Here is a 27,844-nt window from a genome sequence, read left to right on the forward strand (position 1 = left end):
TATGGGAGAAAATATGGCACACTTGAACTATTAAGTTGTATATTTTACAGAAAGCAATACAAACAAAACTTCGGAATGACAATTTTTGAGTAAGTGTCCTTAAAAACAAATGTGTTCCTTTTAGTCCATGAATCCAAAGGCAGCCATGTAAACTAAAAAATATTTGCTAGACTATAAATATGACTGGACTAATATATAGCTAATGGATTTAACAAAACAGCTTTTGGACCCAACCTTGAAAATACTTATACACGTAAACAAGTGCTAGCAGGATTGGGCCTTTTCTTTCCCCTCTTCCACTGTGGAGTCCTAGTAGGGATTTACATTTTTGCAGGTTAAATTTGAAAAAGAAAACCCATTTTTGAGTTACCTTAGTGAAAAAATTCCACGCTCTATTTTCAGCACTAGTGGCCTTAAAAATTCTAAATTACTTCCACAGCGGACCTTGTATGATAAATTTAAGTCTACAGAAATTGTCTTCAACTGATTTGTTGATATTTGAAAATGGCAGTCTATCAAGGAAAAGCTCCTAAACATCTACTGGATCACAAATACAACATAAAGCATCTACGTCTTCAGGGAGTATTAATAATAATAATTGTGAATTCTGACAGATGCTCCTTGAAAATGTATTCTATTAATAAAATTGTAGTCAAGGTTGATTGTTTTAAGTTATAAATATGAATAATGATTCTTCAGTTTGTGGCCTAAGAGAGCAGCAAATTCCTTTACAAAACTCACGCTAGTCAGACCTTAAAAATAAGTTTGAAATAGTTGCCTGAGGAACAATCCTGGATAGCTGGTTGTTCCAAACCATGAACACACAGTAAATAAAAATGTTAATGAGAAACTGTACATTGCATATTCAAATACAGTTTAAGAAAAGGTATCCAGACAATTTATGACACACAGACATCAAGTGTACAATGCTTTACAGTTTGGTCTGGGGTTCTGATGCAATCTCCAGGATACACCTTATGTTGCATTTCTGATTTTTAAAATATTAGATTGCTGACTAAAAGGTCAAGAAACACTTTCCACGATATGCATCTGAAGAAGTGAGCTGTAGCTCACGAAAGCTTATGCTCTAATAAATTGGTTAGTCTCTAAGGTGCCACAAGTCCTCCTTTTCTTTTTGCGAATACAGACTAACACGGCTGTTACTCTGAAACTTTCTGAAGGAGTGTCATATATTTACTTATATTTATATATATATTTACTTATTGATTACAGGCCTTTCTACGGCATTATTTTTACAGTTTTAAAAAGGTACAGCAGGCTACTGCTTCTTTTAAGAGTGTCAAACTACGAAGAGCTACAAAAGGATCTCTCAAAACTGGGTAAGTGGGCAACAAAATGGCAGATGAAATTGAATGCTGATAAATGCAAAGTAATGCACATTGGAAAGCATAATCCCAACTATACATATAAAATGATGGGGTCTACATTAGCTGTTACCACTCAAGAAAGAGATCTTGGAGTCATTGTGGATAGTTCTCTGAAAACATCCGCTCAATGTACAGTGGCAGTCAAAAAAGCAAACAGAATGCTGGGAATAATTAAGAAAGGGATAGATAATAGGACAGAAAATATCACATTGCCTCTACATAAATCCATGGTACGCTCACATCTTGAATACTGTGTGCAGATGTGGTCGCCGCATCTCAATAAAGATATATTGGAATTGGAAAAGGTTCAGAAAAGGGAAACAAAAATGATTAAGGGTATTCAATGGCTTCTGTATGAGGAGAGATTAATAAGACTAGGACTTTTCAGCTTGGAAAATAGACGGCTAAGGGGAGATATGATTGAGGTCTATAAAATCATAACTGGTATAGAGAAAGTAGATAAGGAAGTGTTGTTTACTACTTCTCGTAACAGAAGAACTAGGGGTCACCAAATGAAATTAATAGTCAGCAGGTTAAAAACAAATAAAAGGAAGTCAACTTGTCAACAATGCACAGTCAACCTGTGGAACTCCTTGCCAGAGAATGTTGTGAAGGCCAAGACCATAACAGGGTTCAAAAAAGAACTAGATAAATTCATGGAGGATAGGTCCATCAGTGGCTATTAGCTAGGATGGGCAGGAATGGTGTCCCTAGCCTCTGTTTGCCAGAAGCTGGGAATGAGCGACAGGAGATGGATCACTTGATGGTTACCTGCTCTGTTCATTCCCTTTGGCGCACCTGGCACTGGCCACTGTCGGAAGACAGGATACTGGGCTAGATGGACCTTAAGAATGGCCCTACTGGGTCAGACCAATGTTCTTAAACCAATCTCCAAGTAATGTAGCAACAGTTAAACACAAATACATTAGCATTATAAGAAATGAGAGGAGGAATATATGTTCGTCAACAGGTTTTCTCTTTACCTTTTTCAGTATGTTCTGGTTCTTGTTGATTACTACTGCTAGAGCTGACGCTGGCATCAAAGCCTGTTGGAGAAATATTTCCTTCAGACTGAAGGTCCTGCAGCTCCCCCACAACACTATCCACTTCAATTGTGCTATCAGTTTCACTCTTGATGCTTCGTATCTCTTCTTGATTTGGTGCCAATGTCTCTGAGACTGTTACACTGGACTGATGTCTACTAGAATCTGTTACAGTGACAGATGAAGGTGATTCAGGGGTTGTAGGAGGAGTATTTAGCACTGAATTACTCCCACTGCTTGGAAATTCAACTTTCTTGTCACTCATTTCAGTTGGTTTCTCCTCAACAGGTTTAACATCTATGTTGACTAGTAAAGGCTTTTCTAGTTCAGAGCTGGGCAAAGAAACCTCTTCTGCAAGAGTCTGCAGCTGCTCCTCTACTGCAGCATCCTCAGAAGCATGTGGGGGTGAGGCTGCAGCCTCTGTGTCAGAGTCTGAAAAAAGTTCTTTCAATGTTTTCTTGGGCCACTGTCCCTGAATACTGGACCATACATCTTTTCTATCCTTAGCTCTGGTATTCTGAGGTCTTTCATCAGAGTTATTTAGAAGCTTTATTCTTTTTTCTGCCACTTCAGAAAACCCTGAGTAGAAACCACTTGTCCTTAAAGACTTCCTTTTCTCCTCTAACCCATTGTATTTTTTAGTTGGTGTTATTTTTAGTTTAGATTTGTCCTCCTCATCTTCATCTGAGGAGCTGTTACTACTATGTTCTAAGCTATGTGAGTCTTTGCTCTTGGACTTTTCATCTTTTCTATTAGGTGACCCAGTCTTTACACATTCCTCTGTGATGCAATACCTTCGCTTACCACGTTTTACCTGTGGCTTTGTTGTTTTATCTACTACCTCCTTTTTGACCTCCTTTCTCTTCTTTGTAGCTTCATCCTCTCCTTCATAGTCTGTATCATCAGATAATTCCTCTAGCTCTTTCCGCAATCTTTCGGGTGATTTGGATACTGATTTAGGTGGTGCTACTTCTGCAAGGGCTTTCCCTTCTTCTGGGGGAGATGAGCTGCTCTGCTCTTCTTTTGGACAGAGTTCATTTTTGTCCTGGCTCACAGTCTCATCCGGAGATTCCTCCTTGTCATCATTATGTACATTCTGGGCACTTTGGTCATCTTCCTGGTCACTATCATCAGCAGAACTTTCTGAAGCTATTAAAAAAAAATCTGTTACAAGTAATACTAAAAAAACAACTAATATACAAACATATTATAGATAAATAGTTAGCAATACACACTAAAGCTAGTACTATTAAAATCCTTTGTTTTCATGTACCCAGTAGAAAAAAAAACAGATTATTTTCAAAAACTTCATTTTATTAGGAAGTGTAATAGCTAGATAAGCAGCAATGTTTGTCAGTTTGCAAATCCCATATAATAAAACATCTCCAGGGAATTCCTTTAAGGGATTTGCATACTTTTTTGAAGAACCAGAGAAAGCATGAAGTGACAGATTCAAGTCTAAATAAACTCTGTTTTATTAATCCACACATATATGAATCTTCTATATAACACAAATGGACATGGCAGCCCAAAATAATGTTTAATATTAGACTTTAAATGCACTAAATCTTTAATATTAACTAATAATTACAATTTACAAATGCTATTTGCCCTAATCCCAAAACTGAAAAATGTAGATGTATAGAAGAAAAGATTAGGACATTTTCTAATTGCATAGGACTTGTAAATTCCAGCTTGGTTTATCATCTCTAAATGTTAATGATTTCTACTATTACTATTACTTGAGGATCACTACCATCAGAAGCTCACTTCTAAAAACCTTAATATGTCTGAAATCTGGGTTTGCACTCTCACGCATTCTATGTCCACATCTCACAAAATAAAGCTCACTTTTTACTAATATCCTTGACCTTTAGCTAGCATCATCTAAATTAAAAGTTGTACCAAGTTTTATGTCCAAAACTGAGGGCAAAATCATAGCCGCATTGAAGTCAATGACAAAATTCCCATGTCAAGCTTCAGAGGGGTAGCCGTGTTAGTCTGGATCTGTAAAAGCGGCAAAGAGTCCTGTGGCACCTTATAGACTGACAGATGTATGGGAGCATGAGCTTTCGTGGGTGAATACCCACTTGTCGGATGCATGTAGTGGAAATTTCCAGAGGCAGGTATAAATATGCAAGCAAGAATCAGGCTAGGGATAAGGAGGTTAGTTCAGTCAGGGAGGATGAGGCCCTCTTCTAGCAGTTGAGGTGTGAACACCAAGGGAGGAGAAACTGCTTTTGTAGTTGGCTAGCCCACAAAATTCAACCACAAAAGCTCAGGCTCCAATACGTCTGTTAGTCTATACGGTGCCACAGGACTCTTTGCCAAAATTCCCATGGACTTCAGTGGGACTAGGCTTTCATCCCAGTTGCTAGTTTTCAGGGCAAAACATATTCACTTTTGGCTGAAAACACTCATATCACACCCCAGTTTTAAAAAAAAGTTAAGTTTCATTCAGTCACCTACAAGTTCCAACAACACAAAGAGCTGAGGGTGTTTTTGTTTGTTTTTAGACTTTATTCTTTTGTGCTGTTTTGCAACTTTTTTTTTTTTAAATTTTAAACTGGGCACAGTATTGCTCCAAAATGAGGGCTTGTCACTTTTGCTCATGTGAGAGAGGATAGAGGTTCGAAGCTTTGAAGACTATTTATTAATAAACATTTCACAAAAATTTTCAAGCAGAGCCATTAGTTTACATTTTGAAGACTATCTTCACAATAAGAAAAGGAGTACTTATGGCACCTTAGAGACTAACCAATTTATTTGAGCATAAGCTTTTGTGAGCTCACGAAAGCTTATGCTCAAATAAATTGGTTAGTCTCTAAGGTGCCACAAGTACTCCTTTTCTTATTGCGAATACAGACTAACATGGCTGATACTCTGAAACCTATCTTCACAATGAGGCTGGAAACTTGTGGTGTGTGTTTTTGGAAGGGTTTTTTAGGTGACTCAGGGTACAGACTTGACCCTTTTTTGTAAAGTGACTCAAGCTAAAAATAGCAGCGTAGATGTTCCTGCTTGGGTTGGAGCCTGGACTCTGAAACCTGGCAAGGGGAAAAAATGTCAGAGCCCAGGCTCTGGCCTGAGCCCAGTACCCGAACATCTACATTGCTATTTTAAGCCCCAGAGCATGAGTCCAAGTCATTTCACTGGGCTCTGAGACTCATTGCTGCAGGTCTTTTATTGATGTGTAGATGTACCCTAACAAACCAGTTGGCTGTGGGGCAGATGTACATGTCCTAGTGTGCCTTTTAGCATCCTAGGGCCCTTTACAAAAGGTAGCTGCAATCTTTAGGCACATGGCTAGGTGCAAGCATGTGACCTACAGGAAGCTTCCTGTCTCAGGCAGGGATACCAGACTAGAGAAACCCAGTGTCAGGGAAGTCCTAGTGTGTGTGTCTCCACAGTAGCTGGGAAAGAGAAGGCTTGGAAGAAAGATGGTCCAGCCACTTCTCACCTGCAGAAAGATCTGAGTTACCAGGTGTTTTGTATTGTTTTGAAAAGTTTTGCATCTTCATTGTTTATCAGAGAACTTGCTCAGATGAAAAGGATGGGGAACTGAACATGAGGGGTTTGGGCTTTGTTTGGACTGCCTGGCTGGTGAATCTGCCCACTAGCCTACAGCGAACTACAAATAAATGTAGATTTTTCTTCTTTATGATGGAGGCGTGAAAGGTTTGTGGATTTTGTTTATCTTTCAAAGTTGTTTTTTCTCTGCTTGTCACACTTCATTCTTTTTTCAGCTAGAAGCCCTTCCCGGATGACTGCAAAATGCATATTGGGAACTTTCTCAGATTTTAAATGAAGGGTTAAGATATTGAATTCTCAAAGAACTTTTCTCGCATTACTTTAGTTAAATAGGTATTAAAACATTGTTTTAGACTGTATATCTAAAAACACTCTTTCCCCCAATTAATCAGATTTCACTTTTAGTACTTGTGCTGTCATAATCCTGCTAGTTCTCCACAGAGTCTTTCAGTGTAGACAGGACCTGAATTTCTAATCTAAAGCTCCAGCAGAAAAAAATCTTCAAAACTCTTTCAGGTCTTTTTTATACATCATAAATAAGAGCAGTAATCCACTTTTCCTTTCTATGTCACCTTTAAATGAAACCTTAGATTAATATTGTCATCTGAAAGAGTCAACCAACCAAGTTCATAAATTCTACAGGAACCTGACTGTTTTCAAAAGCTTGAAGTGAACAGCTCCAAAACTTTATAAAACCACCCAAATATCCTAAAAATACTTAAGGTACTAATTACCAAGGAAAACTGAATGAAACAAACATGGAGTTTCTAGGCTATGATGTTTTTGCAAGTGGGGGATGGATCCTCAGCTGGTGTAAATTGGTATAGCTATATCAACTGCAATGGAGCTATGCAGATTTACAACCAGGCCAGAATCTGATGCATTATTTTTAAAGATTTTCAAAAAAGTTAGAGATTTCAGATAAAAGCATCTATTTTGAGAAAGTACTTGTGTACACGTCAAATTGGCTTTTGTGATTAAAAGCCAATTATAACTAACTTTGGAGTCACTAATGATGTCACTATCATGGCTCCTAAGTATTTTTTTATACTGGTAGAATTAGTTTCCTGTATAATTTTATCATTTTTCCATTTTGTTATTTCTAAAAAGAATAGCCAAAAATACTTTGTCAAAAACAAAAAGGGGAAAACACATCAGAAAAACTTTTCAAAGTATTATTTTATAGGTGAACTGATTATTTTTAAGATTACACAAAATCATCTGAATCCAGAATATCTATTCAGAAAGTTTGTGTATGTTTTAGCACTTTAGACAAAAATATGGCATTTATGTGCAAAATACATATAAAACAATTTATAAATAAAAAGACATGTACGGACAGACTCTGAATTTATAATAATCTCCTAATGCTCTGAAAGAAATTTCTTCTTCCACAAGTTTCAATTTATAGTTAAGGCTACATTTTAGTCACAGGTATATTAAGTAAGTCATGGACAGGTCACAGGCAGTAAACAAAAATTCACGGCCAGTGACCTGTCAATGACTTGTACTATATACCCCTAACTAAAATTTCGATGCTTTGCGGGGTGCGGGGGAGCTGCCCAGTGGGGCTGCACGTGCTCTGGGAGGCGGCAGCCGAGGGGTGCTGCTGCTGCTGGGGGGAGGGCAGTGGCCCATGGCCCCTGCTGGTGCTGGGAGGGGGCGTGGCCAAGGGGGCTCTGCGTGCTGCCCCTACCCCAAGTGACTTCTCCACAGCTCCCATTGGCTGGGAACAGCAGCCAATGGGAGCTGCAGGGGCGGCACCTTTGGGCAGAAGCAGTGCATGGAGCCACCCGGCCGTGCCTCCACCTGGGAGCCAGACAGCCCCCTGCCCTCTGAGATAAACACCGCCCAGAGCCCTCTCCCCCTCCCACACCTCAACCCCCTGCCTCTGCCCTGAGCCCCCTCCCAAACCCAAATTCCTGCTGCTGCTGGGGGGAAGGGGCACGGTGGCCTGAGACTGCCCCAGCAGTGGCTGGTGTGGCTAGGCTGCCCGAGGTGGTCACGCGGCCCGAGTGACTGCTCCACAGCTCCCATTGGCTGGGAACAGCAGCCAATGGGAGCTGCAGGGGCGGCACCTTTGGGCAGAAGCAGTGCATGGAGCCACCTGGCCGCGCCTCCACCTGGGAGCCGGACAGCCCCCTGCCCTCCGAGATAAACACTGCCCAGAGCCCTCTCCCCCTCCCACACCTCAACCCCCTGCCTCTGCCCTGAGCCCCCTCCCAAACCCAAACTCCTGCTGCTGCTGGGAGGGAGGGGCACGGTGGCCTGAGACTGCCCCAGCAGTGGCTGGTGTGGCTAGGCTGCCCGAGGTGGTCACGCGGCTCCTGGGCTAGCCGCTGCAGAAGTCCCGGAAAGTCATGGAATCTGTGACCTCCATGACAAACTCGCAGCCTTATTTATAGTTTGTTTCAATTGCTCTGTACTGTCACTTTTAAATACTGGTAAAATGATTACATACTGAATTAGAAAGTCCATGTACAATACCTTGTAGCCCATTAAGGATAGAAGTAATTTCTATGGATTTAACTGGAGCTTGTTCAGAGTTTTTGGCTTCAGTGTTGTCAAATTTGGACCCAGTCTCTGGTGATGTGCTCGTGTGAAAGGGTGGTTTTGACAAGCGTCGCAATTTAAAATTTTTAGGAGAATACTTCTCATCCTTCTCTTTGTCAGTTTTATTCTAGGTTAAGGAAAAAACCATTTTAAAAACTCTTCTAATGCTAACATATATAATTTAAGGTGTATTACAATTAGCAATGCAGACAGTGATTTTGAACACACAACCTAAGAATAAAAGTTTTTTCTTTGTTCCTTTACAAGAATATGCAAGTACTGTATTTTGTCTTATACACAAGTATGAACACCAAAAATGTGAATTACCTTAACACTTATATCTGATGAGGAATATTCTCAGCATTTAAGGGCTAAACTCTTCTTCCACTATGCTAGACCCCGCAGTAAGAGATACTGCAGAGAGAAGGCATGACTGTTGTGACAGCCTGGATTGAATGGCACACCCTTGTGCTGTGCTAATGAAGAAGGAGGAGAGGCTATAGGCAAGTCTGGCTCTATCAGAGGTACTGGATTCTAGTAGTCCTTGTGTTCAGAGTGCAGGGATGGCCATGGAGCTTGTTGGTGAGGGGGAGGAAGGTTGTTCACACTTTTCTGCCCTGCACAAGGAATTGATCAGGATCTGGCCAAAATATCTGTGGTTTTTTTTTAAAACCCCACAGTCGGCAAGAAGCTAAAAGTAAGATACAAGCCACATTTATGTAGGTTCAACACAGGTTTGTGCTTCAAAGCCAGCATGGTAGCTAGCAAATTTCATTTCCCAGAGCTGTGCTGCCATCACTGATGAGGGAATGGCTCTGTTTCCTGTTGGTGCACCAGACGAATTGGGGATGCGGGGGAAGAGGAGGAGGAAAAAGCTATTTTTCAAAAGGGAAGGACAAAAATCATTCTTAAAAAAGTGTATGCTTCTAAGAGGCTAACAGAAACTCATTTTAAATTTATCATGCATGTCCAAGTCCATTTAAAGGCTATAATTATAAAATCAGTTTACATGAAAGTAAATTAAGCAGCAAAATGATATAATAGAAAAAAAATCTACCTTTATTTTCTTCCGATGCTTTATTTTTGGCACATTTTTATCTGCTGGTCTCACTATCTTGTCTGCTTTTATCCATTCATCATATCTAAATGTGAAAGCAAGCATTTAAAATATATATATATAAACAGAATTTTAAGCAAATTTTCATAAGACACATTCTATAGGGGAAAGAAAAAGTAGTAAAACATGTAATGGAAACCATATGCAGACAGACTCTGTACATAAGAGTGAAAAGTAATGAATATATTTCTACTATATCTTCTAGTTCAAAAGAGAACGAGATAAGTTCATGGAGGATAGGTTCATCAGTGGCTATTAGCCAGGATGGGCAGGGATGGTGTCCCTAGCCTCTGTTTGCCAGAAACTGTGAATGGGTTACAGGGAATGGATCACTTGATGATTACCTGTTCTGTTCACTCCTCTGGGGCTTCTGGCATTGGCCACTGTCAGAAGACAGGACACTGGGCTAGATGGCCCTTTGGTCTGACCCAGTATGGCTGTTCTTATATTGTTATGTACTGTAAAGTATTGCAAAATCTCAAATCTTTACTTTCTTAGCATATAGGGTAAAATTCTCCTCTCATACTGGGATGGTAGTATTCAAAGTTAATATTCTGCTCTCCTTTTGTGCATAAAATTTATATAAAATAATAATGAGATATCCATGCCCATAGGGAAAGCAGAATACTTGAGTCATATACTGCTGTACAGATATGTAACGTAAATGTTGCCAATATAGTATATCATCTTACTAATTAAAAACAAATTCTTATAATAATATAAAATCTCACTGCTTGGTAAAAAAAAGAAAAACTCCTTGTAGCTGAATCTGTGAAGGGATCAGTATCCTCCATAACAGTGGTTCTCAAACTAGGGCCACCGCTTGTTCAGGGAAAGCCCCCAGTGGGCTGGGCTGGTTTATTTACCTGCCGCATCAGCAGGTTCGACCGATCGTGGCTCCCACTGGCCGTGGTTCGCTGCTCCAGGCCATTGGGGCTGCAGGAAGGGCGGCCAGCACATCCCTCGGCCCATGCCACTTCCCGCAGCCCCCATTGGCCAGGAGCGGTGAACCGCAGCCAATGGGAGCTGCGATTGGCTGAACCTGCTGATGTGGCAGGTAAACAAACCGGCCCTGCCCACCAGGGGCTTTCCCTGAACAAGCAGCGGCCCTAATTTGAGAACCACAGCTTTATAAAAGCTCCCCTTGAGATCTAGAAGGATTTTTGCAATAGGAACTTTTTATTTGATATCAGAAGGTACCAGCAGTTAGCTGTTCTATAAATAGAACTAATATATGTACATCAACTGCCTCATGTGTCCCACCTCCTGAAACTGTACTGGTGAAGTACAAAATCCAAGACTGCTGAACAAATATATTCTCATTAAGAATATTCATGATAGAAATGTGCTCAGACTAGAAAACTAACAATTAAAAAAAAAAACCCACTAAGTAAAGTTTATAATAAACTCATTTTTTTATTCTTAACACAATACCTTGGCCTGCCTACACTGTGAATTCAAAAAGTGTCTGAATAAGAAATTTGTTAATTAAAAACAAATAAGTGTGTGTGTGTGTATAAACGGAGTTCATTTGGTAGTCATGAAAATGTGCGTGCAGTATCATGAAAATACAGTATGCAACTAGCACAACAGGGCAGAGCTAGATCTCATGCTAGGCTTTCTCACACAGATCTGACATTACACCTCTATTTTGACCTGTAGTGACTCTGCTATTACAGTCCCAGGCCACGTCTTAGCAACCACTGACACAAGTGCCTAACTCTAGTAACTTTTGTGATACTGACCAATGTAGGGATTGAAGAAGCCACCAAACTCATTTTCATTTATGACCTAAATCACGATTTGAACACAGGAGTCCAGAAGATAAATTTAGTGCTTTACCCATTCACATCCCCCACACTCATAAAACAAAGAATGACATTCAGAAACATAATAATGATATGAAAGGAGAGAGGTAAGGTTTGCTTTCATACTGGAACCCAAAAATGTTCGATATTGTTTTTCTACAGAGTAACATATGGACCTTTCTCTTTACTAAATGCTCACAAATTTTCAGTCTTCTTCCCTAGAAAATCTTAATGTACTGAGAGCAACCACACTATCAGGGACATGGTTTTGATTAAATTAATTTTAATGACCAGGTTAGACATAGGTAGAGAGATCCATATTTCTTTCTTTCTCTAGATCCTTAGGCAATAGGAAAACCTGCCAATAGCAAATTCATAACTGTAGTGGTTTAAAATAAGGTTTCTTTAGATCAAGCTCATGTTAACATGATGGAATCAAACCAAATAGAATTCTGAATGGACCTTGCACTCCAAAGCTAAGGGATTTTTTTAGATCTAAATTTATGAAAGAAAGCAGCACTAGGATTGAACATGTTCACAGAGAAAACTGAGTACTCTACAAATTTCACTTCAATTTTGATTATATCACTATACCACTTGCAGCCTTATTCACCGATTCTACATGCCGCCCCCAACAAAAATAATCTTCCACATAAAGACACTAACTTTAAACACTGCATGTGTCTCCAGTGACTTAAAACACTCAATGTTAGGTTAGATGTAGATCGATATTCAAAGGTTAGTATGTCATCACTGGCAGATGAATGACACTGGAATGCTGCCATACCAGTTTGTGTCATTTAAATTCAATATTCTGGTAGGAAATACCTATAGCTACATTAGACTGAGATGTTCAAAAAGAGGATTTGGTCATATAGTTCTCAATTTTAAATGGGAACTGGGTGTCCAAATCCCCAAAGTGGCTTTTCAGTGGAAAATGCTACTGTGTGCATTATCTATACCAACACACACATTTCAAATTTGAGAATCATAAACCTTTAAAGCACTCAGAGGTTATGGTCTTTAGGGACAAGTACAAAAGGACATTCAGGAATTTATAGATTTTGCAGGGTCTTATATTTTGCCCTATAGAGTTGCAACATTTTTCAAGTCACACAACTGAACCATCTCTACTTCATAAATGGGGCTTCAAATGATTTGCTCACTCAAGAAAAGAAGAACAAAAGTTGAGAATGTGAAAAGAAGCCCTTCAGTTCTAGGTTAAAAGAAACATACACTTTTAATAAGGGAAAAACCTGGGTTACTATGCTGCGAGTGAAATTCCCCAAGTGGACCATCATCTTCAGTGTTCCATGGTATTTCGAGATTTATGTGTACAGCACATAATTCCTCACAGACACTGGCATTAGAAAATATTCAAGTTATTAACATGAATCGTTGCCTATTGACACGCTCTGTTCACATGTCTGCATAATGTAGCCCCTCCCCTCACTTGGCGTGTGATCGGAGAATAGTAGGCATTTGAAAATAGATAGATGCATCTGAAGGCGAATACCAGTTATTGGTAAATAAAACCTACTTATTCCAGTTTGGGATTCTAGCCACAAAATATCACCCTTTGGAGAACTGTGAAGTAGTGACTGCTCAGGGATGGATGGAGATGGTGAGGAGTGGAGAAAGGTCAGTGTTAGTCTTGCAGTTCTATAAAATCTAACAACTCACATACAGGGAGTTAGAAAAAAAATACCTCAGAAGCCACCAGGGCCCTGATTGAATTAATGGATCCTAAATACCTACCAGAATGGGCAACTGACTGTATATGGTACAAGTATTTGTATGAGTATGAAAGAATAGCACAAGCATGTAGGAACAAAGTTAGAAAGACTAAGGCACAAAATGAGTTACACCCAACAAAGGACATAAAAGGCAGTAAGAAGAGGTACTATAAATACATTAGGAGCAAGAGAAAGACCAGAAGGGAAGGACCAGTATGTCCCTCGGCCTGCGCCACTTCCTGCAGCCCCCATTGGCTGGGCACAGTGAACCGCGGCCAGTGGGAGCCACGATCGGCCGAACCTGCAGACATGGCAGGTAAACAAACTGTCCTGGCCCACCAGGGGCTGTCCCTGAACAAGCGGCATCCCAAGTTTGGGAAACACTGACCTAAAGGAAAAGAGGGTAGTCAGTATAGCCAATATGGATTTGTCAAGAACAAATCATGTCAAACCAAACGAACTTCCATCTTTGACAGGGTTACTGGCCTAGTGGACGTAATAGATCTTGATATTCTATGATAGGTATTCTTGGTCCTGACTCAGCACAGGGGGCTGGATTTGACCTCTTGAGGTCCCTTCCAGCCCTACATTTCTATGATTCTCTTTGGAAAGTTTACTATCTGAAATCATATTGCTTGGAGACAGGTTCTCTTTTGGCTCTATGCCCAAAAGGAAGGAAAGGTATCTTTATGAAATGACTCATTAAAAACAGAATGGTATAAGGATAAAAAAGGTAAAATTCATGTGAAATACTTTAGGGAGAAATCTATTACAAGGAAGAAGAGTCCATTCATTTTTATCAAAATTAAGACTGGAGGATTAAACCACGAGGGATTGAAGCTCCTTTATCTTTCTGGTTAAAATGATTGCCTTCAGAAAGCTTGTTTTGAATGAAAAGAAGGAAATAAAAATGAACACTCACTCATAGAAATGATAAAGAATTCATATCCCTCTAGGGGGATCCTTGCTGGTCCTGTGGTATTCATCCACACTGAGTATGCCATTAAGATGGACCACAGGATACAAGACCAAATCCTCAACTGAATAAAGTAAATTCTCTTTAGGAACATAGCAATAGCCATACCAAATCAGAACCGTAATCTATTTATTCCAGGATGATGTCTCCAACAACAGCTAGTACCATGTGCTTTAGAAAAAACTCTGTAGTAGGCAGATCTGATGTAAGCTGGTCACCAAGAAAGCGCCCTCTTAATTCCTGAGAGCAAGAAGGTTGCTTATGCCCTGAAGTTTGAGGGTTTATATCCCTTTCAAAGCTTTTAAAAAAAATATTTACTATAACAACACAGAGTATGCTATTTATATAGAAGTCTAATCCTTTTTAAAATCCTGCTAAACTCTTGGCCTCAATGACATATTGTGGCAATGAGTTCCACAACCTATCTGTAAAAGTATTTCTTTTTGTTAAGAAGGTAAGGGAGCTGAAAACATTTTTGTACCTTTCTTGAATGATTTAATAAGTAACTATTAGGTGAACTTCTGGATTTTGTCCTTTGAGATGGCTCTCTCTGCTTGCAAGGCTCTCAGGAGACAGGCTAGGGTCTGACAAGGCAGTATCAGTGGAAGATATTTTCTTTTCACCTTCTTAATAAAAGCCCTGAGAGCACGGACAAAACTAACCCCCTGACCATCATCAATGCATCGAGAATTGAAAGGACAGATGCTGCAGCCTATACCATCGTAGAGACAACCGCACACAGCTTTCTGCCAAAAAGGGACAAAGCTTCTGCTACACTAATACAGAAAAGAACAAATTCAATTTTCATACTTCCTCTTTTTACTTCTTCAAAACACAGAGAAAAAAATTAATTAGTTTTGCACATTTAGCAACCCTTTTTCCATTTAAGACTTTTCTCTTTACTCTTGAATTCTGCACACTATCAAACAACCAGCTACATTTTGAGAAGAATGTATTTATTGACAAAGTGTGCCAAAATCCAGTGCACTTATGTGCCCAAGCCATGAAAAACATACCCAATACTGGCTATTAGTTATTATTAATAATAATTATTGGTATTACCATAAAGCTAGCCGATAGCACTACGCCTATATTCCAAGCTGAAATACATGGTAGCCCTACTCACAGCCCTTCTTGAACCATACGCCCCTCCTGCCAGTTAGTCACATGTACATAGGACTTCTCTTTGCACCCCAGGAAAGGGCTCTGTGTATGTGTGCTGGCCTTCTGCTGTGGTGATGGGGAAACGAAATGTCAGTGAGGCCCCCATACAAACACAGAGCTCTCTGCTGCGATGGCGTGTCCCCTCCTCAGTGCTCCATGGTGCAAAGGGTTGGGAAGGTGGCACGTCTAGGGCACCCTACTCCTAAAAGGAGTGATTATCCTGTGAGACTGCCACAGCAGCAAGAGCAGCAGCTGGGCTCCCCTTCCACCCTAGCAGCAACGGTGGCAGTACTGGAGCAGTCTCTGCACACTCAGGAAGACATAACTGCATCGGTTTACACTCAGTTTGTGTTTGGAAGATTATCTTCACAACCATAAGGATTAGATTTTTTTTTTTTTTATTAAACGAAAGCTAAAATTCTGCAGAAGCTAATGGCACTCACACAACAGAGTCCTACTCCAGATGGGGAAGTGGATTTTTCAAGCCCTGGATGAGTCCATATAAAATGAATAAAATAAACAGTCCTCAGTATCAGTTTAGTTAATGCCAATGACTGTTAGGCAGGAGTTTTATTTAGAGAGCAACCCTCATATTGAGGGTGCTTTAAAGCTGGTTTCCAAATGGCCTGGAGCATTAGCTAAAGCCTCCTATATTACTTAACCAGGGTCTGATGGTCTCAAGTGATGCCCTCAGGCAGGCTTCACTCTGAATATTCATAACTTTTCTCAATTACATACACTGTTCAGGGGCTCCTCAAACCTGGAGTACCTCAAGCCTCTTTTGCTTCAACATCTAACTGTGAAGCACAAAAAACTTAAAACAGTCAATTAAGTCAGTAACTAATATTTTCCCCAACCAAATTTCCAAAAGAAAAAGGGATATGGTATAATTTCAGAATAGCTGTAACGTCCAAGAATGGTGCATTTTGGGGTATCAGAGCATCTGGCAGCCAGCCTGTGAGAGTTTAAATGTCCTACAAAGATTGTTAATTTAGAATTTGTGCTGAATATGCCCCTCTGCACCATTCTATTTGGGGCATTCTGCACATATTGCAGGGTTAATTCATATTTCAAAACCCTCTGTAATTCACCTTTCGATGTATTTTATTTTATCTGCATAGTGCTGTCAGCTGAAAACTGCAAATACCACAATTGGAGGGACTTGCACTGCAAGTTCCAAGGAAGTTTTAGATCCACAGAAATTGTGCTAAATTCAGCAAGTGACCCTTGAAACCACAAAGGGGATCCCAGACACCTCTAAGCATCTGACTATAGTAACTTTATAAAACTATATATCAGCAATTCCAGAATGCAAAAATCTTATGAGAAATGTCTTTTCCAACTGAGAATTTTTCACTTTTTCGCAGGTCAACATGGTAGCAGGTTTGCAATTTTATGTCTGAGAGCATCTCATTCTCATTAATTCCACTAGGTTAGTTTCATCTCCGCTTTCAATCTTCAAACTGAATACAGAATAATCTTCTTCCCTAGGACTGTTACTTCCCAAAAGACACATTCCCCCACATTTCAGGAGAATGGTTAAATATACTAGTCCCCACCTCAAACAGATGTCATCAGAATCTAGTTCTAATCATTAAAAACTAGTAAGGTTTTGAGTCTTTTGGGATTAGCTTTAGCTACCTGGTCTAACACCAGCGTCGTCACTAGTGTAAAGTAAACCAAAGTTTCCTATTCAGGGGCAAAAAGGATATTAAGATTGTTCTCTATCTTGAGCTTTCTGGTTAATATTAGAAAATATGGGGTATGTAAACAATTTTCTTTCTAATAAAAGAGAACATGCATCTAGTACTAGTATCATTACCTCTTTCTTCCACTAAAGACAGTCTGATTCCTGTTCTAAGAGACCCAACTTAGATTCCCTGATCTGCAGTACCCATGTCCTTCATCCATATAAATAGTAATGGTGATCTCCTCCCTCACAAGATAAAATGCAGCTAGGAAATTACTCAGTTTCAAGGCTTCCCTAATTAATACAAGAAAGCTGACAATGTCCTACTATACTTAAAAAGAAAAGGAGTACTTGTGGCACCTTAGAGACTAACAAATTTATTTAGCATAAGCTTTTGTGAGCTACAGCTCACTTCATCGGATGCATTCAGTGGAAAATACAGTGGGGAGATTTATATACATAGAGAACATGAAACAATGGGTGTTACCATACACTGTAAGGAGAGTGATCACTTAAGGTGAGCTATTAACAGCGGGGGTGGAGGGTGGGGGGGGGACCTTTTGCAGTGATAATTAAGGTTGGCCATTTCCAGCAGTTGACAAGAACGTCTGAGGAACAGTGGGGGGTGTGTGGGGGGGAATCATTACACAAAGTAAAACTATTTCCCCATGTTTATTCCCCCCCACCCCCCGCTGTTCCTCAGACGTTCTTGTCAACTGCTAGAAATGGCCCACCTTGATTATCACTACAAAAGTTCCCCCCCCCCCCACCCCCCTGCTGGTAATAGCTCACCTTAAGTGAACACTCTCACAGTGTGTATGGTAACACCCATTGTTTCATGTTCTCTATGTATATAAATCTCCCCACTGTATTTTCCACTGAATGCATCCGATGAAGTGAGCTGTAGCTCACAAAAGCTTATGCTCAAATAAATTTGTTAGTCTCTAAGGTGCCACAAGTACTCCTTTTCTTTTTGTGAATACAGACTAACATGGCTGCTACTTTGAAACCTACTATACTTAGTATCACTAAATGGTTCTTCAAAGAAGTGTAGCGAAGCATAAATATTCTGAATATCTGAACAGTTAATATTACTTTCATCCCCGATATACTGATACAAGGCATGGACTGAAGAAGGGATAATATCTTCTTGGAATGGGAACTTCTAAGTAAATGCCATCAGTGTTGAAGAATTCTTGATTAGACTATTTTTGGTTTGAGGAATACATAGTAAATGATACAGTGTTTAGAATAGAGGAAAAAAACAATTTGAAACTTAAAGAAAAAAGAACAGAGATAAGAAGACCATGGATTCCAAACCAGCTAAGACAATTATTACCCGAACTAAGGTTTTTAAATCACTTGTTCCACTTAGAAATTGAGTAAAAACCAAAACTTAACTGAAAAAGAATATGCATGCGCGCACACACACATGTAGCTAAGATGAATCTTCCTGGAACAATAGAATACCAAGAAACAGCAAGGAAAAACAACTATTTTTCAAGTCTGGAACTGACTCAAAGATAGCTGTCAAGCTGAATATGGGACAGACTACATATGACACCACAAAAATTCCAATATGTTACCTTAAGTGAAGCATGTCACAGTTGTGACAAATGCTGTTTGTAGACATGGAGTACAGTAAACTCACCTGCCCTGATAGCAATTGATTGTCTAATCCAACATTTCCTGCTACCTCATTTGAATTAAACTAGCCTGTGTGATAGTCTTTATAAATTCCAGTAGCTAAATAGCAATTGTATGGGGTTACGAAAATTTCTGAAGGCCCAAAATGATTAAACACTTTTTGGTAAAATATATTATCTTTCAACCCTCCAAAAAGACTGTCCCCAATCAGCCACATTTTAGGAAGGAACACACATGCAGTTCAGCTGGCAGAAAAGATCAAACAGCAGCAAGTGAAGACTTCAAAACGCCGAAAATAACCATTGACCCCCGCCACCTCCACCAAGGTACAACAGTTAACTGAAGGAGCCCTTAATATCTAATACATCCTAGCTATAAGAAGGATCCCTTTGATATCAATCTATGCATTTGTTTAAAATTCAGAATTCACAGTGCACAAACACACAATCTTGACTTCTCCTTTAATAATGAAGCTGCTGAGGTCTGCAAGAGGAAGGTTGGATTTCAACTTCTGATTTTTTCCAGATTTAAGAAGTAGTGCTGCTTGAGTAAACCCCTCCGACTCTTTCACCTGGTAGCATGTTTGATAACATTTACTCTGAAGAGGCAGATAATTTATTCGTAAAGCTCTTCCTAAGATTCTCCTTTGAATTAAAAAACAATGAAGACATCTCAAAAGGACTTTTAAAATGCAAATCCCTCTTGATGTATATGCAGCAACTGTCAAAGGCCCAGGGTGCAAATTTCATCAGTCTGGCTTCCTAAGGCAAGTCCTTTGTGGCAATGACTGAAATACTAGTAATGTTCCAGATCCTATCTAAACCCCAAACTAGACTGTGTTTCCCCCAGTATACTGACATTTAAGGAATGGATCCTATAGCCTTGTTTCTCTGAAATGCCTATTTGATGTTTCCTGAAGACTCTTTTTTATGTACAAGAAAATGAGGCCATTCCAGTATGGCGTACAAGCTACAAATACTGCAAGAGACCGAAGTCAGAGGCCTCAATAATGAATGGTAATTCCCCAGATCAGTAGTGGCTTGGGTGACGCATTCAGTGAAATCAGATCCAAACTGGTGGAAACAACGGAAGGAGAAAAGTGGCCTGCTTTTACAATTGTGACCCTTGCCAGCTGATCCGGCCAGCACTGTATAAGGTCCAAAGAAACCTGTGTTCTGTCTCTTGGCTAGAGGTACTAAAGTAATGCAAGTCCAGATGATAGGTGAAGATGATAAGAGGTTCATAAGGGTTTTCATGAAGAAAGTTAGATTTGCCTCAAACCTCTTGCTTCTAAAGCCCTGCTAATCTCATACTAAGTAAAACAAAGTTTAGAAGACAACAGCCTGAGAACAGTTATCAGAAAAGGACAGGTTGAAATGACAAAAAAGCAGAAGACTTGATAATTGACTTAAAAGACTTCAAGAAGCTTTAAGGTTTTTGCCTTTTTCAAAGTATCTTGTATCTTATTCCCACTAAAGTTTCTACTCCAGGATTTACTTCAAAAATATGTTAAGCCTCAACAGTTTTTCAATAATACTATATTAAGAACAAACTTCAGGTATGGTACCAATAAAATAAGAATGGCATAACAAGCCACCAGGCTAAGAAGAATCTTGTTGTTCAGAAGATTGCGGCAATTGGAAAAAACAGGTCTGAACAAGTGAAGTGTAATTATTTACTGCCATTTACTGATATGCAATTAAGAATCCTGGGTGCACAGAGTGATTGATATGTCTAATAAAGCTGAAAGTGAAATATGGTTTCTCAAGTATGGATGTCCAGCAAAAAATACATCTTTTTTCTAAATGAAAACTGGCCTCCTATCTCTTTTTACTGGTAAATGCCACCAAACTGCTTTTGTACTCTGTGCTGCACTTTGAGAAGTGCATATACAGATTTAGTCAAGTATATGATTACTCAAATATGGTATCCAGTAAAACTGGTTGAACAGAGCCACAGAAGAAATTTATCAAAGAACTATGCTAACTGCCATTTCCTTTGTTGTTTGGTGGTGTTTAAAAGAAAACTGAGACAGGATTGAGGTTTTCCTTGGACAAGCAACCTTAAGAAGATTTTTCCTAAGCTGTAAGTCACGAAGTACTGCATTTATATATGTTAAAAATCGAAATAATTTCATACAGTACCTTGACCTTCATAGAATACCAGTACTGAAAGTTAAGAGTACGGAATTCAATATTCAGTTAGTTTTTAAAATACACAAGTGTATTTTAGAAGTATTTTACGGAAGTAATCACTAGCTAAAACTTAAGTTACCTCACATTCCATCCACAGTAGTGCACCAAGTAAAGGACTTCTCCACCTTCGACATCAGAATCTTTAATACTAGCTTCATACATTTTTTGATTTTTCCCTCGTCCATACCGCACTTGGACTTTCATGCCTGGTGGATAGCATTCAAACTCTTCTTCCTCATTGTTGTCATTGTTGTCTTCCTCCTCCTCCTCCTCCTCCTCTTCCTCCTCCTCCTCTGCTTCTTCTTCATCTTCATCTTCCTCCTTATTCGTGTCATCTCTTGAAAGGTTTAAAAAATTGTAGAGTTAATAAAAGATACTTCATAAGCTTTTCAGTTCCAAACCACATATACTGATAAATACTGCGGATGCATTAGAGGCTGGAAACAGCAGGCTCCATATATGTGAAATTGCCTCAGTGTTATATTAGTATTATCAACTAAAAAGAATAGAGCAAAGCACACATAGAATATAATGACACTAAGATGCTTTTACAGCAATGGAAGATTAAAAAACGACGGTTTAGAGAAAAAAATCCATCAACATCTGAGAAGTGAAGTTGTATTGTATGGTAAAGAAATTGTTTTATGTTCTTAGCTTTTATTATTCAATTCTCAACTCCTTCATGTCGTTCCCTAGCTAAAATACGTATGTTTCCACCTCAGACCCATTCTTCTCAATATAGAGAAAACATTCCTAAGTTTCATTTTTCAAGATACAAGTTTTACAAGTGGTAACTTTCTAACACTGGCTACCATATAAAGATCTGTGCTCTGTTACATCCATTGCCTCACAATGGCCATGTATATGGGTCAATTCTATTTTGAAAGGATTGCCATTTAAGCAGGTTTTGTGCAACAAATCCTAAATATGAGGGTTTAAAAAAATATCCAATTTATGACCTTGTTATTCTTTGCTAAAGGTTTTCAAAAATAAAATAGCCAAGCTACACACACACACAAACACACACACACGTTGAGACCGAAAAATTTCACATGAAGTCTCTACAATTTCAGGTGTGACTTTAGAAACATAGGGCCAGATTTTCAGAGGTATTGAGCACAGATAAATCCTGTTGGTTTCAATCAATGACAGCTATCGGGGTGTTCAGCACCTCTGAAAATCTGGGGCTAAGTTTCTAGAGATGGGTGCTCAAAACTATAGAGGCTATTTTTGAAATGTTGGCCTTAACCTCTAAACATTCTCTAAGGCACATTCTTACTGGATTTTGGGACTGTCCTTATTCCTCCATATACAACCTATAATAGATCCATGCCATCCATGGAGTTCTTAAAAATCATAGGTTCCTAATCAGTTAAAACCCAAAAACCAGAACAAATATTCTTGCACATTTTAAAAACTGTATATAAAGAGATACAGCTATCAGCCTTTGAGTCAACTTCTGTTTTTAATATACAGTACACATAAGAAAGTCTATATTAATATTGATATTAGTCTATTTTTCCATATGACTGTACAGGCAAAAATATTCATTTAACACAGCCACTTTCTCTTTTGAAAGGAATCAAACAACATTTTACTGTTTTCTACCAAAGGCAATTGGCCGATATCAAATCACAATTCTTTAATTAGCTGCCATGTGATTTCCAAATAGTGGGCCAAATTCATCCCTAGCACAACTGCACTGATTTCAATGAACTTGTACCAGGAATAGATATGGCCCATTGCATGCATACATGCATGTGCCATAAGAAAAAAATTAAACCTCCCAGAGTGCCGATGTACTATGTTATCAGTTAACCCAAAATATATCTGTCACATTCAATACACACCAAGGATAGAGAGGACTCTACTAAACAGACACTTCCATCCTTAAAAGTCTACAGAGTTTTGTATTAATGAATATCACATCAATTATACAACATACTTCAAATGGTCTATTTTGCTTATGTAATTAAAACCACCGAAGTTATTAAACTGAAATATAACTAAACAGCTACTTTACAACTCTTTTCCTCTCCAATCTCTCCCATATAGTCAAATACTTGACCCAAAAATTAACAGGAAAACTCCCACTAAATTCACTGAGACCAGGATTTGGCCCATAGGCTGGAGAATTCCTTGACAATCATGACCTAGACCTGTCTGGTACTTAGCTTTCAATAAGGTGCTCTCAAAGTGCTCCAGTGCTGCTGTAATTTACAAATCCTAGCAAACTGCAGCTCATGATTACAGTAATTTTAAGGACTTAAGAAAAAAAAAGTTATGGAAACAAAAGTATCAGACAGGGGTTGAGGGTGGAGCCAAGCTGCTGTAGAAGCAAGACATGCCTGAGAGTTTTCAGTGCCATGGAGATTTTCTGGCAATTTTAATGAAATAAACTTTATTAGAGAGAATTTTTTCAAAACCTGATGGCAGAATCCTTAATGATTTCTGAAAGAGGAAAATCATGCCTGAAAAGGAAAAACAAGGACTCTTCCAAAGTTTGTCCAATTACGGTGCAGCCGACTGTGAAGCAACCCACAGGCCTGGACTAGTCTGGAGTCTCCTCTTATCACCCACCAGATATGGTGGCTTTCTTGGTGCATCAATGGATTTCATGAGAAAACAGACTCTACAACAGTCTACCAGGACTTCTCTGGAGGGATACTGAAACCCTCATTGTAAAGCTGAGCAACTTGGATGGTCAAGTAGGTAAGGTGGAGAGCGGACTGTAACAGGTAGAGAGGGAAATGCCAGGAAGCATAAGGAAATATCATCAGAGATGGTTGCAGTTAAGAGTGCAGTAGAAGTGGCCTGGTTAGATCGCAGGTTGGAGAATCTAGAAAACCAAACAAAAGCCAAGAATATTCGTATTTTGGGAATAGTAGAACTGCCAGATTATATCCCTGAATGAACTCTGTGAAAGGAAAAGCATGTTCCAGAAGTTGCAAGGAAAGAGTGGAATCTGTTTTATGAAGGCCATAAACTCCTGTTTCAAGATCTCAAACCCAGTCATGAAGATGAAGAAAAAGGAACTGAATGCTGTGAAGCAGAAGTTCTTAGAGAAAATTGTGGCCATGGTAGTCCAGTGAGCATGGTAGAAATCTTATTTGGCTATCTATGCATGCATGTGAATGTCAGATTTCTTGCATTGCTGTTCATTCAAATTCTAATAAAAATGGAAAAAAACAAGACTATTGGCAACAATCACAATCTTAAAAATAAAAGCAAACAAAAACAAACCAACCAATAGTTATGACAAAGCTGCAGCAATATGAAAGCCCCCTCCCTTGCACAGCAGGAGAGATGCATTTATGTCGAAAAGGCAGACAATGGAGCACCACCATAAATGGAGCATTACCATAATTGTGTTCCAACAACCCAAACAATACCAAGGAGCTGGTAAGAAGGACTGGTTTGCAAGCAGCTCACTTATTTACATTACAGCAACCAGCTAAAGACACCCTCAAACTCCACAGAGTGGAAGCTTCAGCCCTTGCTTAGAACCAGAAAATCAAAGGCAGGAGGGAGCATTTATAATTCTAAAATATCTGGTAATAATAAAGCAAATATTTTAAAATATGTGTAAATACACACACACATACATGAATATCACAAAGCTCAAACAATACAGTGAGGGAACTTAAAACATTTTAAATATTTGAAAACTACTTAAAATTATAGGTACCATAATTTACTCTAGAGTAGCATTTCTCAGTAAATACAGAGGCACATAGGCCAAATACAAACATATCCACTGTGCGTGTATATTAATAAATAAATATGAATGCATGAAATAGTATGTGTTATGTGGGAAAGTGCTACACCTTGTAATCTTTAGGGCCATTGTGTCTGACAGAAAGAGTGTTACTAGTCATTACTGTAAAAGTTCTTCCGAGCATCTTTAGCCAATAAAACTTCATTTGATTAGGATTGTTGCACAACCCCAGGATGGGGTCTAAACCAAATCTAATCATACGTACAGTACCAACAACATGGCAGCATATATAAATAAGAATAATAAACAAATGTAAGTCTAATCTAACTAAGTGTTAAGTTAATATAGGGATCTGTAGATTTCTGGGGTGCTGAATCTTCTCTCAACCTTTTTATCCTCGCTTGGTCAAAATCAGAATGGCCCTCCTAAAGTGGGAAATATTTTTCATTATTTGAACACATTATCTGGCTTGAAAGGATTGGCTTTTTAGTTAAGACTCTGAACTAAGACTCAAGGAGATCTGGGTTCAATTCCCAGCTCTGCAAAAGATTCCCTATGTGACAGTGGGCAAGACATTTAATCTTTTTTGCACCTTAGTTCCTATAGTTAAATGAAGATAAGAACACTTCCTATCTCTCACGTCTGTTTAGAGTACTAACTCTTTGAGGCAGGGACTGTCTGTAACAGATTTTAAAGTAGCTATACTTGAACAAAAAAACTTCAGAAACAGACTTCAAAGAGAAACTGCAGAACTCAAAATTCATTTTCAAATTTAACACCATTAGTTTGGGCTTGAATAGGGACTGGGAGTGGCTGGCTCATTACAAAAGCAGCTTTGCCTCTCCTGGAATTAACACCTCCTCATCAATTATTGGGAGTGGACTACATCCACCCTGATTGAACTGGCCCTGTCAACACTGGTTCGCCACTTGTGAGGTAACTCCCTTCTCTTCATGTGTCATTATATAATGCCTGCATCTGTAATTTTCACTCCATGCATCTGAAGAAGTGGTTTTATACCCACGAAAGCTTATGCCCAAATAAATCTGTTAGTCTTTAAGGTGCCACCAGACTCCTTGTTATTTTTGTGGATACAGACTAACATGGCTACCCCCTGATACTTGTCTCTTATGGGTTTATATACGGTGCCTACCACAATGGCTCTTTATAATCTTGGTTAGGGCCTCTAGCTGCTACTATAAAAATAAAACATCTGCAAAATAGGTCTTTGGGTCTCCAACTGTAATTCTATAAATATGATGATGCATCAGGGGACTGGATATTAGATATACTTGAGACAGGCTGTCTAATATAAATGCTGAACGTCGACTTATTACTACTGCACATAATTTTAGTTTGCTGTTTTTAAATCTTAATATTTAGATTTTTGTCTCTCAGCTTGTTCATTTTCATACAAATGCTTTGGTATGGAATATAGCTTTTGGGCCCTTATTTTGTTTGACCCAGGAAAACTACATGGATTGCTACACATTAATATAGCATCCTTTATGTGGGACTCAAAAGGAATCATGTTTACTGCAGGTTTAATTACAGGAGTAATAATATGGAAAGATTGTCATGTGATTAAAAGGCAGGAAAACAAAAATATCAAAACAAGGAAGGAAGAAGCGGTGTCCTATATCATCTTTGAGGGCTATCTTGCCCCATTGGCTCACAATTGGGGCAAAAGCACCATGGACCACTGAGTACTGAAGATCATCCATCTCAAATACTCCATAAAGTTTCTTTTTTTCCCCCACATCAGACCCCTTCCTTCTGGACATCTCCCCTTCCCATCAATGCACTCTTCAACAAAATACAGATGCTCTTCTTGCAAAGGGCACCATAAAGCATGTGACAACTCCCTACATGGGGAGAGGTTTCTACTCCCTGTAATTCCTCATTCCAAAGAAGGGTGCAGAGCTCTGCCCCATTCTTGACCTTTGGCTAATAAACACCTTTATCAGAAAATCCAAATTCCACATCGTGACTATGTCGACTATTATCCCATTCTTCCCCTATGGGGCTTGGTTCGCGGCTCTCGACGTGAAGGATGCCTACTTCCATATTGACATTCACCCGGTCCACCAGAAGTTTCTCTGCATCGGGATGGGACACCACCACTACCAATTCTGAGTCGTCCCTTTCAGCATAGTGATGGCTCTGCAAGATTTCAGTAAGGTCTTCGCTGTCATGGTAGAACAAATGTGCCGCCTCAGCTACTTGGTGTACCCAGACCTGGACAATTGACTCCTTGTTGTGCTATCCCAACAAGAACTCATCTCCACCATTCTCATCCATCATCCTCCTGATCTCTAGAGGTATCTGCATCAATGAGAAGTTGGTGCTCATACCTACACAGATGATCAACTTTATGGGGCATTGTTCAACTCCATTGTGGCATAGGCCTTCCTTCCAGTGTATCGCTTCGGAATGCTGATGGCCATAATTGCAGACCTATGCCACAACCCACGTACCACGGTCCACCATTGTCTCTCCCTCCTTGGATATATGGCAGCCTGTACCTCTGTGACCCTGCTGCATGTCTACGCATGTGGTGCCTCCAACTGTGGCTCCTCTCCACCTACAGACCCCATATGGACCATTTGGAGGCCAGAGTTGTCCCCCAGACGATTCTTGCCTCCCTGACCTGGGGGACCAACCCTGCCAAAATCATGGTTATTAGCCCCTTCACCACCCCAACCCACAGGCCACCATCACAACAGGGGAGCCCACCTACACCATCACACAGCTGAGGGTGTCTGGCTGCCACAAGAGGCCAGAATGCATATAAATGTGTTAGAACTGAGGGCAGTCCCTCTTGCATTCCAGACGTTTCTTCCTTTCATTTGGTCCCACCATGTTCAACTACTCTTCAGCGTTGTAGTGGTGATATACATCAATAAGCAGGGCAGTGCCAAGTCTCCCTCCCTCTGTTCCGAGCCCATCCACCTTTGGAAATGGTGCATCAAACACCATGTGTAGAGCCCTGCCAAATTCACAGCCATGAAAAATGCATCATGAACCGTGAAATCTGGTCTTTTGTGTGCTTTTACCCTATACTATACAGATTTCATGGAGGAGACCAAGGTTTCTCAAATTGGGGGTCCTGACCCAAAAGGGAGTTGCAGGTTGGTCGCAAAGTTATTTTAGAGGGTTGCAATATTGCCACCCTTCCTCCTGCGCTGCCTTCAGAGCTGGGTTGCCGGAGAGTGGTAGCTGTTGGCTGGGCGCCCAGCTCTGAAGGCAGCACCCCACCAGCAGCAGCACAGAAGTAA

General features: G+C 39.6%; 1 protein-coding gene across 4 annotated transcripts in view; it reads right to left on the reverse strand.

Annotated features, from left to right (window-relative positions):
- The window catches only part of ARID4B (AT-rich interaction domain 4B), a 139,914-nt gene that overhangs the window by 11,645 nt on the left and 100,425 nt on the right, over positions 1-27,844 (reverse strand). For 2 of the 4 annotated variants that reach the window (XM_073338147.1, XM_073338145.1), the window contains exons 17-20: positions 20,928-21,185; positions 9,573-9,657; positions 8,450-8,642; positions 2,372-3,580 (exon numbers count right to left, since the gene is read on the reverse strand). In XM_073338147.1, coding sequence (XP_073194248.1) covers positions 2,372-3,580; positions 8,450-8,642; positions 9,573-9,657; positions 20,928-21,185 — 1,745 coding nt within the window. The remainder of the gene's footprint in view (positions 1-2,371; positions 3,581-8,449; positions 8,643-9,572; positions 9,658-20,927; positions 21,186-27,844) is intronic. The other 2 variants (XM_073338148.1, XM_073338149.1) reach the window with 2 other exon arrangements.

This window comes from Lepidochelys kempii, chromosome 3 (assembly GCF_965140265.1).
Source record: "Lepidochelys kempii isolate rLepKem1 chromosome 3, rLepKem1.hap2, whole genome shotgun sequence".
NCBI classification, from domain to species: Eukaryota; Metazoa; Chordata; order Testudines; family Cheloniidae; genus Lepidochelys; species Lepidochelys kempii.